This window comes from Saccopteryx leptura, chromosome 1 (assembly GCF_036850995.1).
Source record: "Saccopteryx leptura isolate mSacLep1 chromosome 1, mSacLep1_pri_phased_curated, whole genome shotgun sequence".
NCBI lineage: Eukaryota > Metazoa > Chordata > Mammalia > Chiroptera > Emballonuridae > Saccopteryx > Saccopteryx leptura.
In genome coordinates, this window is record NC_089503.1 from 244,647,012 (window position 1) to 244,663,527 (window position 16,516).

A 16,516-nucleotide genomic window follows, 5' to 3' on the forward strand; every position below is an offset into this window, starting at 1 on the left:
AACAGCAAGCTCCAGAATCTCCCTCTGGCTTGGCCACCTCTTGATCTTCCCTGAGGGCCTCAGAAGCTCTGGCCTTCCTTTTATCAGCTTCACAAGCTGTCAGCAGGGAATGAGCACAAGCCTCATATTTTTCTGGAAAATTCTAAGACAATACATCCTCAGACCACCAGAGGTGAAGGCCTCACCCCCTGGTTTGGGACCCCACTCCCATTTACTATTTCATCTTTCAGAAACCCCTTGAGAGAGCTCTGGCCAGACTGGATTTGGGCCTAAGCCCTGGGCTTGACCTTCCTGTGGCCAGTCATCCAGCCACCTCATCATTCTCCATCCCCTGCTGAGCTCCCGGGGCATCCCAGGTAGTTTTGTGGTGCCTCTTTTCTCCCCAAATTACAGCAGCAAACTGACAAGCTGACTCACCCAGGGCTATCAAGAGGTAAAGCTGACCCAAGAACCCAGTCCCTCACCCCACCATTGTGGAGCTGGGCTGCAGTGCACAGCTCACTTCCACCTTTCCTGACCCTTCAGCCCCTCTTGCTGCCCTTTTGATTCATGTTCTTGTCTTCAGTCTCACCTCCCTGCTAACTTCACTGTCTCCTGTAGGCTGGCTAGGGCCTGACCTTACCCCAGGTCTCCTGGGGCCACTGCAGCCATGTCCAATTCCACCTCTGAACTGTGGCCTGGGCCAGGGTTAAGCATGACCCACCCACCTGTATTGGTCTCGCGTGAATGATGAAGCAAATTACCACAAAGTGGGCAGTTTAAAACAATTGGCATTTTTTCTCTCTGTTCCAGAGGCCAGAAGCTCAAAATCAAGGTGTGGCAGGGCCATACTCCCTCCAGGGGCGTGTTCTTCCTGCCTCTTCCAGGTTCTGAGGGCTCTAGGCTTCCCCCGGTCTATGGCTTCATCACCCTTGTCTCTGCCTTGTCATCATCACATGGCCTTTTGCATGTCTGTGTTGGAAGTATCCCTCTGAATGTCTATATCTCTCCTGTCCCTTCTGTGGACATTTGTCATTGAATTTAGGGCCATCCCAAACCAGGATGACCTAATTTCAAGAACCTTGATTATATATCTTTAAAGACTCTTTTTCCAAATAAGATCCCAATCACAGGTTCTGGGGGATGTATCTTTTGGGGCCACAATTCAACCCACTCGACCTCCCTGAGCCTCACCAGAGTTGGGAGTATGGACATGGGAGGGCCCTGTTTTACAGATGGGGAAATTCCAAGCAGGCTGGGCTGAAACTGTGCATGTGTGTGGCTCTTTCTGAGACTTGCCCCATGCCCTGAAGCCCTGAGCATAGTTCAGTCCTCAAGGTGCTTCCATTTGTCAGCCAGAGGGTCTGATATGACTGACACTGGGTTCACTGTTCTTGGGGTATCCTGTCCATCTGTAGCTCTCTCCATCTCTTCTTGTTGCTCCATCTGTTGTCCCAAACCCCCCAGCCTTCTTTTGGAAGCTCTCCAGATTGCTCCAGTATGCCTTCCTAGATTTCTTAGTGGTCTGTTTCCCAGATCCCTCCTTACTGCCCACTCCTTAGGCCAGCAGCCTGTGAAAACTCTTGTCCCTGGGCTCCTCCCTGTCACCATGTTTCACACCCTAATCTCCCTTTACTCCAGTTTCCTTCCCTCCTTCAGAACTTTGATGGCACCTATTGATGGTCTAACCAGTGGTCGGCAAACTCATTAGTCAACAGAGTCAAATATCAGCAGTACAATTGAAATTTCTTTTGAGAACCAAAAAAATTTTTTTTCCTGTATTTTTCTGAAGCTGGAAACGGGGAGAGACAGTCAGACAGACTCTCGCATGCGCCTGACCGGGATCCACCCGGCACGCCCACCAGGGGGCGATGCTCTGCCCCTCCGGGGCATCGCTCTGTTGCAACCAGAGCCACTCTAGCACCTGGGGCAAAGGCCAAGGAGCCATCCCCAGCGCCCGGGCCATCTTTGCTCCAGTGGAGCCTCAGCTGTGGGAGGGGAAGAGAGAGACAGAGAGGAAGGAGAGGGGGAGGGGTGGAGAAGCAGATGGGCGCTTCTCCTGTGTGCCCTGGCCGGGAATCGAACCCGGGACTTCTACACGCCAGGCCGACGCTCTACCACTGAGCCAACCGGCCAGGGCCAGAGAGCCAAATTTTTAAAACTTCAACTATATAAGTAGGTACATTCCTTATTGAGGTAGCACCTGCACGTGGTATTTTGTGGAACAGCCACACTCAAGGGGCCAAAGAGCCACATGTGGCTCATGAGCTGGTATGACGACCACTGGTCTAACCCCTGGTCCCCGAGTCCTTGCTTTAATGCCAACCCAGACTTGAACTGTGTCTGGCGGCCCAAGGGCCAGTCCTGACTAGACCTAAGGTAGGTGGGGAAGGCCTGTGGCTCATCATTCAGACGTTTCTGGGACAGGGAGGTGTTAGGACCTACGATGCAGATTCTGAGCTCAGTATCCCCATCTCTACAGTGACACGTAGATCCCATCCTGTTGGGAGGGGGAGCAGGTGCCCCAAGAAAAGACAGCCTGGCACTTCCACTTCCATAGTGGCTATAACTGGCCAACCCTAGGGATGTGGAGGGCTTGAGCCTCATGAAAGGGGGGCCTGGCTGGACCATCTCCCTGACAGACTCTATGTCCTCATTGGAACAGAGCAGAGCCTGGCTTGTGGTAGGGCCTGGAATGGGGGTATCCTGAGCCAGATTCCATTATCTGGAAGATGGAGAGTGAGGAGCTGGGTATGAGGGTCCCTCCCCCACCCGACCTCCTTGTGCCCACCAGCCCCACACCACGCCAAGGGCTCACATGTCATAAAAAGACTTTATTAAGAAGGCTTTGGAGTCAAAAAATAAAACTCTTGATACAATTTTCTGAACCCTTAAGTCAGCTCAGCAAATATATAATCAGTAATTTAGCTGTGTAAGATTAAAGGTCCGTTACTTTAAAATAAAATATATTTTAGTTCTTAAAATTTATTCCATAAAGTACATATTTCCCTATAAATTTGCTACATATACACAAGAGGTAAAAAGTAAAAGTTTAAAAAAACAATTAAAAAAATTTAAAAAGGGACAACATAAACCACAGCAGAAGAGGATTAATAATTAAAAATAAAAAAAGTTATAAATTTCTGGTTGGGATGCACCTTGAGCCCGTTCCCCACTCCCTCTGGCCTTTTGTGGGGCTGACCTACAAAAGGGTAACTGGTTAGCCCCAAAAAGGGAGTGAAAAGGGAGTAAAAATGTCACCATCTTCCTGGTGGAACTTACTGCAGGGGCTAAGACTGCACAAAAACAACACTGTGAGATTAGAAATCTACTTCATAGAAAAGAAGGACAACCAATTGTTGTAAAAATCGGGGGGTTTTTTTGTTTGTTTTTTTTTTAAAGATCACCCTGGGGGTGTGTGTGTCTCAAATAAAAAGTGCAACAGACCTTTTCTCTCTGGTTTATTTTAACCTGTCAACTCAATACTGTTTTTTCTTAAGAATTGAGGTGCCACTGGGCTGCTGGGTCGCTGTCTCCATGCCTGGGACCGGAGTTAAAGCTCGTCTGTAAACACTGGCCACACTGCCCCCTGCTCCCTCCCCCAGACCTGCCCCTCCGTCCCCTGCTGGCCATCCCTCTCTTCCCCCACCCCAGCTCAGAGCACACGCTCACTCCAGGTGTCTACAGATGGCCCCATAGCCGCTGGTGCGGCGAGGTGACTTGTTAGGAAAAGATATGAATGGCCTGGGTGGCAGGGGTGCGGCAGGCAGGGCACTCAGGATCGCTCTTGCCGCAGATGCGCACAGCGCAGTCCATGCAGAAGAGGTTGTGGCCGCAGGGCACTAGTGCAGCCATCACCTCGCCCTCTGCGCACACCACACACTCCCGTACTGGGGCCGGGCCAGGGGCAGCGGAGCTTACTGAGGCTGAAGACCCCGAGGACGCTGTGGCCGAGGGCTTGCGGCTGCTTTCGGAGGTGCTTGAGTCCAGGGGGGAGCATGAGGAGGCTGAGGAGCTGCTGGGCAGCGAGGTGGCTGTGGAAAAGCTGCTGCCACTTGAGAAAGATGACAGAGAACCCTGGGGGGGCCTCCAGGGCAGGGCACCCACTGGGTCAGGGGGGCCACGGCGGGCCACTGGGAGCTCCAGTCCCAGGCCACCAGGTTCAGGCAGTGTGGGAGAGTGTCGCGGGGTACCAGCCCCGCTGCTGCGCCGGACACCTGGGGTGGGTGGCGCAGGGGTCCCATTGACTGCAGAGCAGCCACTGAAGGCTGGCACTGGCGTAGTACGCTCAAAGGGGGCCCAGATGGTGGCTGCTGTGGGCACTGTCAAGTCCAGTGCCAGAAAGTCAAAGCCAAAGTCACAGTCCTCGGGGGCAGTTGGCCCTGTGGGGGCCCCTGGGCCATCCCCGCTGAAGGTGAAGCCCCCATTGCCTGAGCCGCCATAGGGGCTGGCAGGACCCGTGTCCGGCACTGGTGGTCCTCCACGGCTGCCTGGGTAGAAGGCCTCGGGACCCCCTGGGGCACCCAGGGCACTGTCCCCACGGAGGCTGGCAGTGGGCAAGGGGGGCCGCCGCCCAGGGTTGGGGGCCTTGGCCCAGAGGCCTGCAGCTGCCCCGAGCAGGTCCAGGCAGACGTCGGTGCCATTGGCATGGAAGTCGCTGTCGGGCCCAGAGTCGGTGAAGGCGCCAGTGCGCAGCGTGATGTGCGCCTCAATCTCCTCTCGGGCCCGGTCTACATTCTCAGGCATGCCTGTCACTGCGAACACTGGTTCCTTGTCGCGTCCAGGTGTCACGATGTATGTGTGCGTTCGCTGCTGGATACGTTTGATGGTGGCGCCCTTGGGCCCCACCACAAGCCCCACCACGCGGTAGGGCACACGCACCTGGATGGTGGTCTGTCCTGGCAGGTTGGGTGGGCCCTGCGTGGTGCCAGGCAGCCCACCAGCCTTGCTGCGCGTAGCACGGATCACGGAGAAGTGCTCAGCGGCAGACAGAATCTCACGCTTGGCCATTTCTACGTCTTCTTGGCGGCCGGTCACGATGAAGACAGGTTCTTCCCCACGTACTGGTGTCTTGATGTATGTGTTCGTCTTGGCGCGTAGAGCCTTGATCTTGCAGCCTATGTGTGTGTAGGGGGAACATGGTAAGGACAGAAACCACTTCCTAGGACAGTCCTTCCCTGGCAGCGGCTGTAGGGGCCAGCCAGCTGGGAGCCCCCATCTGTGGGCTACAACCCTGCGGTGTTTAATCTGAAGACACTCCACGTCCTACCCTCAGACCCTAGGTTTTCCCTCTGGTCCTTGGCACCCTTAGGTTGGCAAAAATGAAGAAGGCAAGAATTCTGTTGTGGGTTGTATAGTGTCCCCCAAAACTCATGTCCACCCAGAACATCAGAATGAGTTCTTATTTGGAAATAGAGCCTCTTAACTTAATTATGATGAGGTCACATTGGTATAGGGTGGGTTCTGAATGCAAGAGGAGGGACACACAGAGGAGATGGCCATGTGACAAGAGAGACAGGAGTTGCAGTGCATGGTTATAAGCCAAGAGACACCAAGCACTGCTGGCAGCTACTAGAAGCTGGGAGAGCGAGCATGGGACACAGTGTCCCTAGAGCCTCTAGAGGGAGCACAGCTCTGCCAACACTTTGATTTCAGATTTCCAATCTCCAAACTGTGAGAGAATTTCCATTGTTTCAAGCTATTCAGTTCATTGTGTCTGCCCTAGGACCTGAATACAGACCCTCTGACATCAAATCCCTATCTGATGGGTGGGGAAACCAAGGCTGATTGTGTAAACCACCTGCAATTTTCCTTGGACCAAGGGACCCTCCCAGCTCAAGGGGAGCTGAGGTCTCAGCCCAATGTAGACTCCTAGGTCTGAACTCAGGACACCTCCAAAGATATGAGCGATGCTCAGGGGACTCTTAGGAACATGACACTGACTTCAACCTGCCTGGGCTGGAGGTCCCACCCTGTGGAGTGGCAGGGTCAGTTGTTCAGGGTCTCTGATAGGAATGGCTGCCCAAGTCCCTGATACCCACACCTCCAGGGTGGGCCTTTTGAGACATCTTGAGTCCACGCCTAGGAGTCTGGGAGAACCCCAACCTTAGGCTCTGCGGAAGCTAGAGAGACATAGGGATATTGTGTCAATATAAAAGTGGCATTGAGAGGAGTAAAAGTGTTGCCAACTTCACAATAATGAAAGATAAAAAGTTAGGAGGATCTGCATGTCTGTCCAGCCTAGGCCAGGGAGCTGCTCATCCAAGAGGTAGCAGGGGGCATTCAAGGACAGCCTCACCCTGATCCCAAGGAAGACAGCACCCCCACCCCCCATCCAGGGCTTTGAACAGAAGTAGGACAGGTGAATCAGGGTCAGACATCTCTGAGGGAGGGGTTCCCTTCCTACCATCTCCAGGTCCCACCTCCTAGGTGGTTAGCCACTGTCCTCCCCCCACATACAGCTGTGTTGCCTTAATGGTACCCTCTAAACCCACTATGGCCCCCCAAACCCACCCTGAATTGTGGCTGCCTCCACCCCTGCTGCAATGGTTCCCTTCCTATTTGGCAAACTCCCCTTGCCCTGGCCATGCTGTCCCCCCAACATGACCTTTCCCACTTGAAATATTATCTTCACCCCCAGTCCTCTTTCCTCTCTGAATCAAATTGCAGTCTGGTGCCCCCTCCTCCAGGAAGCCCACACTGACTGGGCCAAGCCCCAGCACACACTTCCAGAGTTTCTCCTGATACCATGTCTGACTTTCTAAACTCCCTGAGGACAGGAGACTGTGCTCTAAGAACTATAAGCTGGGGACTGCTGTTGGCCCTTGAGGGAACCTTCCTATGCCTCAATTTCCTCACCTATAAAAGGAGGGCTAAAACACTCAGCCTCACAGATTTGTGCCTGACCCAAAGAACGTAGCCCCAGGTAGACGTCCTGCTCCTGAAATGTTGGCTTTTAGCAGAGCCACGTTAAGAAAAGTGAGGCCTGGAAAAAGGGCAGGGGATTCGCCAAAGTTGGGATGAAAGATAGAAGGCACAGATGCTCCCCCCAACCCACCACTGATCCTTTGCACAGATGAAGAAGTGGGCCTTGATCCCAAGCACATGGAGCTGGCCAAGCCTACAGCCACACTATGAAACTCAAATGTGATGGTTAGCACAAGAGAGGGACCATGCAGCTTTCCCTCGGGTGGCCCTCCATGGAGCCCTTAGTGGCCAGGAGCCCAATTTACTGACTGTACTTCAGAGACCTGTTGGCTCCCAAATCCTACCCACATCAAGAAGCTGAGAGAGGGAAGAGTTTGGGAGGGTGGGATTGCCCCATCTTGGAAATTGGGATCCATGAGGGACCTGGGCCACACCCCTGCCCCAGTGGGAATGACAGTGCAGCAAGAGTGCATGGTGGCAGGGAGTTGAACCCCATGCCTGGGGAACCCTGGGGGCCACCACTGATAGGTAGGCACAGGCTGAAATGCAGATTCCTGGGCCTTGTCCCCAGGATGCCAACTCAGGGTGCCAGCTATGCTTGGGAATGTGGTGACAACCTCGAGGCTGATGCTGTCCTGCCCCAGGCCCAAACAAACCCCAGTTCACTATAGTTGGACCCTCCTCTCAAAGCGGGGAGGCTGACAGTTTCTAGGAGAGCCTAGTAGATGAGGACAGCTTCTTGCCTCCCATCACTCACATGACCCCTGGCCATATCCATGTACTGGACACTCAGAGAATCAGGCGCCACAGGTGACTAGAGATTACACTTATTAACAAGACCTCAAGGCTGTGAGGGGAAGGGGGGCACAGACAGGAAGTGCTCCAGCAGAGAGAACAGCAGGGACAGAGTTGTGGAAGCAGGACACAGGTAAGACAAGTTCCCATAATTAAGCAGGGCCAAAGTGGGCTGTAGTCCTGGGTGGGCTATATCATAGTAGGGTGGTTTGGGGGAAGCGGGCTTGTCTGTGACATAGGCACATGGAAAACTCACACACAAGCAGGGCAGGTCCATACTTGCCAACACAAGGAGTCCCCAACCCAGGCATAGGCAACTCTATGCCCCACAGTGAGTAGTCAGAAACAACAAGGCATGGATCTCAACACCCCAGCCTTGTCCCTAGCTGCCAGAAAGGGCACCTCCTGCCTGTAGGGTTGGGGCCAGGCTCAGAGGCAGAGAAGAGCAGATAGTGGGGGACAGTCCCAGGCCACTGTCCTCAGTCTGACAACAGCAAAGATGGAGAAGACCTGGGGGCTGCCTAAACCCTGCCCTTCAGCATCATTTCTTCTCTTATTCCTGTGGGTACAACAGGACCCAACATGACCAAGCCCAGTTCTAGTCACAAACATAGACAGGAACTTACCCTGAGTACAGAGCATGAATGTCAAGGGGGGAGGACATGGGCCCAAGGTCACCCCCATAGCCAGTGTGCACCAGCTGGAGGAAGAAGCCCATTTCACATCCTTCTGGATTCCCTACCTTTCCTGTCTGCAGAATGGTGCTACTCCCCCCAACCTTGGCCTACCCCTGCTCCCTGCAGGGCAGGCAGAGCCAATGAGACCAGGGATCAAATCCCAGCCCTGCCTTGCCTTTTACAGCTTTTTCCTTCTGTGCCTTCTTGGGGAGAGGTAGCCCTGGACCTGGATTTGACAGGATAGAGTGAGAAACTGAGGGCAAGCTATGCTCCCTATATTGGGAAAAGCCTGAGCAATAAAGAAGAGGCAGGCTTGTTGTCCAGGGAACCACAGGGTGTAGAAAATGGGGTGCGTGATAGGACGAAGGGAAGGGGCAAGGCTGAGTAGTCTTCCAGATGTACCTGAGAACTGGGTGGGAGAGGATGGGAACCACAGATGGTTCTGGAGCTGGAGCAATGCAACCTGTCCTGGTGTCTACGCTCCCTCCCCAGTACCCTGCACCATGGTGTTGCTATTGGGTGCCAGCCTAAAGTTAGGAATAGTGTTTTACAATCCACACAAAACCCCAAGAGAGATGCTGACTCCCCATTACACTAGAGGGGCTCTCATTTGCTCAGGGTTACAGGGCCACCCCAGTCTGCATGGTTCACCATAGTGTAGGGGTCCCCAATCTTTTTACACAGGGGGCCAGTTCACTGTTCCTCATACCATTGGAGGGCCGGACTATAAAAAAACTATGGGCAAATCCCTATGCACACTGCACATATCTTATTTTAAAGTAAAAAAACAAAACGGGAACAAATACAATATTTAAAATAAAGAACAAGTAAATTTAAATCAACAAACTGACCAGTATTTCAATGGGAACTATGGGCCTGCTTTTGGCTAATGAGATGGTCAATGTGCTCCTCTCACTGACCACCAATGAAAGAGGTGCCCCTTCTGGAAGTGTGGCGGGGGGCCAGATAAATGGCCTCAGGAGGCCGCATGCGGCCCACGGGCCGTAGTTTGGGGACTCCTGCCATAGTATCTACAGTCTGCTTTTTTGTCCACAATCACCAAGAATATGGGCTGGCAACCTACAACCTGGTACTAATGCACACCCAAAAGGTTGAGTAGAGCCTGAGACCCCAGGCTCACTCCTTCACACCACTCAGCTCGAGGCTTTAGGTTCACAAGCCCTCTGCATACTCCCACCACCACCCCTAACACATAAAACAAGGCCTCTCTGGAAGGACCCTCACATGCCAAGACACGCATATTCACACAGAATGTGCCCTCCTGCTCCAGTGCACAACAGATCAGCCTAGTGATTTTGGGCAAATGGCCCTCAGGCATTGCTATCCACACTTGCCCACCTGCAGCAGGCTTCTGGACACTAATACATGGTAACTATCTTGTTACATGTCCCAGTCCAGTTATGGGGAACAGGTGCAAGAAAGTGAGGGGCCTACATAGGAAGCTGGCAAATGGGTGGTAAAGTGGAAATGTCTGGCATGGGTGTAGCCATGCCTGCCCCTGGAGGCAGCAGGAAGGGCTCAGAGAGTGACAACCTGTCCTCCTCTTTCACTCTCACTACTGATGGTGCATCCCAGGCCCAGCACCATGCCTGGCCCTCCACATGTATAAAGGACAAATGAATGACCAGAGGGTTTGTTGGCAAAGCCACACTATCCGCTGGCAACTAGCAGAGGGCTGTGTCTAGAGCATCCCTGTTGTCCTCTGCTTGTGGTGGTGCTGAGGATAACAGGTCAGTTTATAATTCAGACCACCACTCCCCTCTTCTAGCTCATGTTCCTCAGGGCCCAGAAGCTGGGACCCCCTCACCCAAGTCTGAGTGTCCTCTGGCCCCACCCCAAGTTCTAGAACCTGGCTGACCACAGGAGACCAGCAGTGGGGGGGGGGGGGGAAGGTGTGGGCAAGAAGGAGAAAGTTGAGGCGGGTGGGCAGGCAGCTAACAGGGTGGGTGGGTATATGGGCACTGCCCACCACCCTCAGCCCGCCCCACAGCTCCAGGGCCAATGAGCGGCGGCCAGCCTGATGTCACCCTGCAAATCTCAGCCTGGCTCTCTTAACAAAGAGAACAATGGGGCGGCCACAGAGACGCTCTACCAATGCCACTGAGAGGACCCCCTACACTCTGAGCCTGTTACCTATCTGCCTGCCAGGCTAGGGCCATGGGGCTGGACCCCAGGAGCCACTTTTACAACTGATCCTTCCACCTGCCTCAAAATTCCTACTCCTGCTAAGAGCAGGGTGGGGACCCTCTCTCATCTTGTCCTTCCCCTCACCTCCCAGGCAGGGTTCCGGTTCCCAGACTGGCAAGTTGTGATGCACCCTCTTTGTAGGGCCAAACTTCTCTCATGAACCTGCCTAAGCACCCCCACATCCCCCAAGCCGAGTTGACCTGCCCCATGCCTGTTTTGGATATGGAGTGTCCACCATCCAGCCGGGCCCCTGGTCCCCAAGAAAGGGTGGCCCAGAGCCTGGGCACACAGGGGCCTTTCCAGGCTGGAAGAGCCAGACAAAGGCAGCGGAGGAGCCAGAGCACGGTAGAGAGGAGCGTGGGCTTCGCCCAACTTTCTCTCCCGGCCGACGGCAGGACAAAGGAGCAGACACAGGCGGCCACTGAGGCCGGAGCCCACAAGAGGCGTGGCCTGGGTCTGGCAGGCGGCCACGGGCTGTACTGGAGCGGCCCTGTCCCCAGAGCAGCGGTGCAGGGACCCCTGGGCTGCGCCCCGGACGGCAGCCACTCACCCTGACGACCCACGATCTCCGCGACGTGCTCGGAGCTGGGTACGGGCACGCACTCGGTCATGTTCACACTCTTCTTGCGGCTGCCAATCACGCTCATCTGCTCGGCCAGCAGCGTCGGGGGGCCCAGGGCCGCCGGGTGGGGTGCGAAGCCCGCGAACACATCCGGCGGCGATGGCCGGGGCGGCAGCGGCGGGGGGCTCACGTCGGGTTCCAGCAACGGCAGCGGGCCTGGGGCCACAGCCACCACGAGTGCGCCCGCCTCGGGGCCGTCGGGGGGCACAGGCTCCACTGCGGCCCCACCGTCCGCGACCCGTGCCGCCGCCGCGCCATCTCCGCCGCCCGAGGCCGCTCCCTCCTCGTCCTGGTCGCCAGCGGCCCCCAGCCCCAGCACCGAGAGCTGGTTCAGAGCCAGGCACAGCGCGGCGGCCGCGTCGTCGGGCTCGGGCGGCGGCCGGGGCGCGGGAGCGGCCTCCTCGGCGGCCTCGGGCGCGGGCGGCGGCGGGGAACCCGGGCTGGGATCTCCGCCGGCCGCCGCCCCGGGCCCGCTGCCGCCCGTGCCCCCGTTGCCGTCGGGCTGGCCGATGGAACCGGACATGGCGCTAGCGCTCGGGCCCGCGCCCCTGCCTCTGGGCCGCCGGCAGCCCGCGCCGCCGCCGCCGCCTCCCGCGCCGCCGCCCTCCGCCTCTGATAGCTCGGCCGCCGGCCGCCGGCATCCAGCGGCGGAGCGGGAGCGGCGGGGGCGCGGCGGCGCGGGGCTGCTCGGTGCCGCGGGAGGCGCAGCGACGGCACGACTCTGCTCGCTCCTGGGCGGCGGCGGCGGCAGCGGTAGCGGAGGCGGCGGGGCTTTCGGCGGCGCGGACGCTCCTTCCCTCCCGCCGCCCTCCCTGCCCCGCCCCGGCCCCGCCCCCGTGACGCGCGCGCGGCCAACAATGGGGCGCCGGGCAAGGCGCACGCGCGGGCGGCGCGGGGTGGGGTAGGGCGGGGCGGGGCGCGGTCACATGGACGCGGGCCACCCTCGCCGGGGGGGTGCTCGGGTGAGTCTGGCGCTGCAGGCGTGGCCGCAGGTAAGGTCCGGCGGCGCCTCCGGGCAGCAAGTGCCCGCCTTCCTTTTTTTTTTTTTTTTTTAAGAGAGAGAGAGAGAGGAACAGATTAGTTAGAAGAGAGATGAGAAACATCAAATCTTCCTTGTGGCCTGGCCAAGCGGTGGCCCAGTGGATAGAGCGTTGGACCCCAGGTCGCCTGCTTGAGTGCGGGGCTCATCTGGTTTGAGCAAAACTCACCAGCTTGGACCCAAGGTCACTGGCTCAAGCAGGGGGTTGCTCGGTCTGCTGAAGGCCCACGGTCAAGGCACATATGAGAAAGCAATCAATGAACAACTAAGGTGTCGCAATGAGAAACTGATGATGCTTCTCATCTCTCTTCGTTCCTGTCTGTCTGTCCCTATCTATCCCTCTCTCTGTCTCTGTAAAAAAAAAATTAAATTAAATTAAAAAAAAAATCTTCCTTGTGGTACCTTAGTTGCTCATTGATTGCTTTCTCATAAGTGCCTTGATGGAGAAGGGGGGGAGGGCCTACAAAGGAGCCAGTGACCCCTTGCTCAAGCCAGCGACCTTGGGATTTTGAACCTGTGTCCTCCATGACCCAGTCCCACGCTTTGTCCACTGGCCACCGCCTGGTCAGGCCTGCCTTCCTCTTGCCAGGGTCTCCTCTATGCCTCAAAGCACTTCGCTCCTGTTTCTGCCCCAGGGCTGGTGTCCCTAACCCCAAGGCTCTCACAACTGGGCTGGCCTTCTAACTCTGGACCCTAGTTGGTCATGGGCACCCACAACCCAGCCAGAGCCCAAGATTGCGCCACGTGGTCGGTGCTTCCCAGCTTGGTTTCCACCAGCCAGAGCCCTTGGAGGTGAAGATCCTCCGTCTTCTGGGGTGTATGGTGTCCTGTCCTGTGGACTCCCAGATAAGCCCAGTGTGCCTAGTTCCAAAGCCCCGTCCCCGCGGTTCCTCCAGCTGCCTTTCTCCTTTGGAGTGAAGGAATCCTCTGGTTCTCCTGTGGGATTTCTCGTGGACAATGGGCTGGGAGCAAGATGAACCCCGTTGGGTTGCCTGCCCAAGTCTTCAAGGGGACTGTGCCTTAGGTCCCTTGTGGGCTATGGAATCTCAGAACAATTGCATGAGCTTTCCAGATGGAAGAGGTGGCAGCGTGATCCTTTTTGCCATGCGCTGGCCCCTCTCGTGGTGTGTTGCCAGCCTCAGCGGTTTGAAGTTCCCCCTCCATGTAATTCCTCAGCCAAAGCTGTCCACGGCGGGACTATCCACCTCCAGTCCCTTCTTTCCACATACTGTATTCCCTGGCAGACACCTCTCCCCCAGTTAAAGGCCTCACTTCTCTCTGCCTTGGTCCCTGTGCCTGACCCCTACCCTAAAATGTCTTTCTTGACTCCCAGCCCACATCCAGCCCAAGTTCCTCTCTTGGAGTACCAGATCTGAGCCAGCCCTGCTGTAAATGCATGTTGATTGAGTGATCGGAGGATGTTGGAGATCATCTAATCCCAAGGGATAAAACTTTCCTCAGACTCAGAGGCTATGAATGGTGGCCACACTCCAAGGTGGGGCAGAGATGAGGGAGATTGAGTGGGAGTATGTACTCTGTGGTGGGCTGAATAGTGGCCCCCAAAGACATTCATCTCTAATCCATGGGATCTGCAAACATGCACTTGGCAAAGGGATTTGCAGATGGGATTAAGTCAAGTTCCCTGAGATGGGGTGACTTTGGATTTCCCCAGGGGACCCAGTGTCATCACAGAGCCATCATAAGAGGAAGACAGGATAGTCAGAATCAAAGATGGAAGATGGTGCACTGCTGGCTATTAAGGCAGAAGAAGGGGCCAGGAGTCAGGGATGTGGTGCCTCTAGAAGATAAAAAAGGCAGGAAACAATTCTCCACTAGAACCTCTAAAAGGACCAGTCCTGCCTACACTTGGGTTTAGTCCAGTGAAGCCCATGTTAGACTTCTGACCCCAGAACTCTGAGAATGAATGTGTTTAAGGCATAAGTTTATGGTGATTTGTTCCAGTAAGTAGCCACAGGTGGTTAGCACAAGTAAGATGGCATCCCAGGCAGGGTTTGTGGTGGAGGTGCAGGGTGATTCAGAAAGCTCCTCTGCCTGCCTGGGCATATTGAAGAGATGTGTAGATGCCCCTAAATTGTTGGCTCAAATTCCAGCACCCTTGCCTCTGGGGGTCATGCTGGGGAGAGGAAGGAATTCAGAAGGGTCCCTTGGGCTTGGAAAGGTGGCAATGTCAGGATGGTAGGGCTGGGGCATTCCATCTTCACAAAGAACCATTGAGGCACTAGGACCCAGGCCCTTGTCCTACTTTTTGAGGGCCTGAGCTCAGTGGCTGCTCAGGGCCTTTGGTGGCCAGAGTCTGGCATGGATGGTCAGCTGCATGGGTGCTAGAGTTGTGGAGACCCAAGTTCCTTTTTTTTCATTTTTAACTCAGTGAGAGGAGGGGAGGTAGAGACAGACTCCCATAAGCACCCTGACCTGGATCCACCCAGCAAGCCCACTAAGGGGCGATGCTCTGCCCATTTGGAGTATTGCTCCGTTGCTCAGCAACTGAGCTATTCTAGCGCCTGAGCCAAGGCCATAGAACCATCCTCAGCGCCCAGGGCCAACTCACACCAATTGAGCCATGGCTGCAGGAGACAGAAGTGAGGGGGAGGGGTGAAAAACAGAAGGGCACTTCTCCTGTGTGCCCTGACTGGGAAAAAAACCTGGAACATCAACACACCGGGATGACACTCTACCACTGAGCCACCAGCCAGGGCCAGAGACCCAAGTTCTCAGGCAGGCCCAACCCTTTCCAAATGGTACACCTGGGCAAGTAGTGAACCTGAGCCTTAGTTTTCCCTCTGGAAGCTGGTGACAGTTCTGGCGGGTATGAAGGACTGGCTGCAGAGTATAGAGAACGCTTGTGGAGGGCTGGGGAGACACAAATGGAGACTCCATGTTGTGGGGATGGGGAGGGGGATCCAGGCCACCAAGTCCTGATGACCTATGGGATGAGTATAGAGGACCTAAGGAGGCCAGGCAGGTGAGGAATCAGGTTCCCCCAGCTCCTGCACTAGCCTTTAGGTTCGGAGAAAGGCTAACAATGGCCACTTGACCTGTTAGCATTGGCCCAGGGGCTGCAGGACACCTTGGGATTGCTAGGGGCAGCAGGGCTAGTTCAGGTCCCTGAGACCAGGCTCAATGATGTCTTTATGTGCTTGCTTTTGAAGATCCCCCACCACACACACACTGGATCTCCAGGCGTTCCAAGGGTGCAGTGGGGACTGCATCTAGTAGATGCAGGAGCCCTGAATCTTCTGGAAAGCTCCACAGCTGGCTTTATGCCAATAGTGTTGGGACCTGTCACTGTCAAAAGACCTGCACCTTAGGGTACCCCTTAGGGCCACAGGGAAATTTGTCCTTCCCTGGGACAGGACAGCCTGTCCTGATTCTGTTATCACCCAGCCCAGGATTGATGATAACCATGGGATACAAGCCTGGGGAACCCAAGCAAGGCCTGTATTGCTCAGACACACTGTTCTTCAGAATGAACCCAGGCTCCAACCATGCTTGTCTGAGGTGGCCTCATTGTTATTCATCACCCACTGCAGCTTCCCTGCAGCCCCTCCACCCAGGCCCTCTGAGGGGAGGGCAGTGCAGGACTCATGGCCCAGGGACATCAGGCCCTCACAGGGGCTAGTACTTCCACTCACCATCCTGGAGATGGGGGGACTCTGGCCTTCCTGGCACCCCAGCCCTGATACACTCTCAGGTAGCCTTCAAAGTTCTCAGGATTTGTACTTCAGATTGACTTGGAAGGATGAGGTCAGTTCAAGTGCACCAGCATCCTTGGATGATTGAGCTGGCAGCAACCCCCCCCCCCCCATGGCTCTGAGGGGCTCCCACATCACCCCTCACCCCTGCTGCACATACCCACATATAGCCTGGACTGCCCAGTGTATTCAGCCAATAACCAAGCAACCAGGGTTCTTGCCAACAGTCACAGGCAGGCGGGTGGTTAAGGAAGAGCAGGCACAATGTGGCACACCTCTCCCAAGGAACTAAAGCTACAGAGGATGGATAAAGGATTTTCTGATGACCTCTGCCCTCAGTGCCTCTGGAGGCTACTGTTCTGAGAATGGCTCTTAGAAATAATTAGTCATGAAACATACCTTTGGATAGGAACAGAGCCTGGACCCTAGTGGGAGCTCCAACCAGGCTACATGAGAGCCCACAGCCCAGAATCCTAGGTGTTAACTGTTTATAATACAGGCAGAGACTGAGGCACACAGATCTAACCTACTGTGCTCCTAGCTGTGAGCAGTCCTC

General features: G+C 55.6%; 1 protein-coding gene across 1 annotated transcript; it reads right to left on the reverse strand.

The window, feature by feature from the left end:
• Positions 1-3,425: 3,425 nt before the first annotated feature.
• On the reverse strand, positions 3,426-11,869 carry MEX3D (mex-3 RNA binding family member D). Its single transcript, XM_066342564.1, has 2 exons — positions 11,137-11,869; positions 3,426-5,096 (listed from the first exon to the last, which is right to left on the reverse strand). Exons 1-2 carry the CDS (start codon positions 11,729-11,731, stop codon positions 3,703-3,705), a joined length of 1,989 nt encoding a protein of 662 aa, XP_066198661.1. The 5' UTR covers positions 11,732-11,869; the 3' UTR covers positions 3,426-3,702.
• Between the last annotated feature and the right edge of the window lie 4,647 nt (positions 11,870-16,516).

Excerpts from the sequence above, each read along its gene's own strand:
- MEX3D (XM_066342564.1), bottom strand. The coding sequence starts at position 11,731 with ATGTCCGGTTCCATCGGCCAGCCCGACGGCAACGGGGGCACGGGCGGC. Across the intron at positions 5,097-11,136 it reads GGAGATCGTGGGTCGTCAGG|GCTGCAAGATCAAGGCTCTA; the intron begins GTGAGTGGCTGC and ends ACACACACATAG.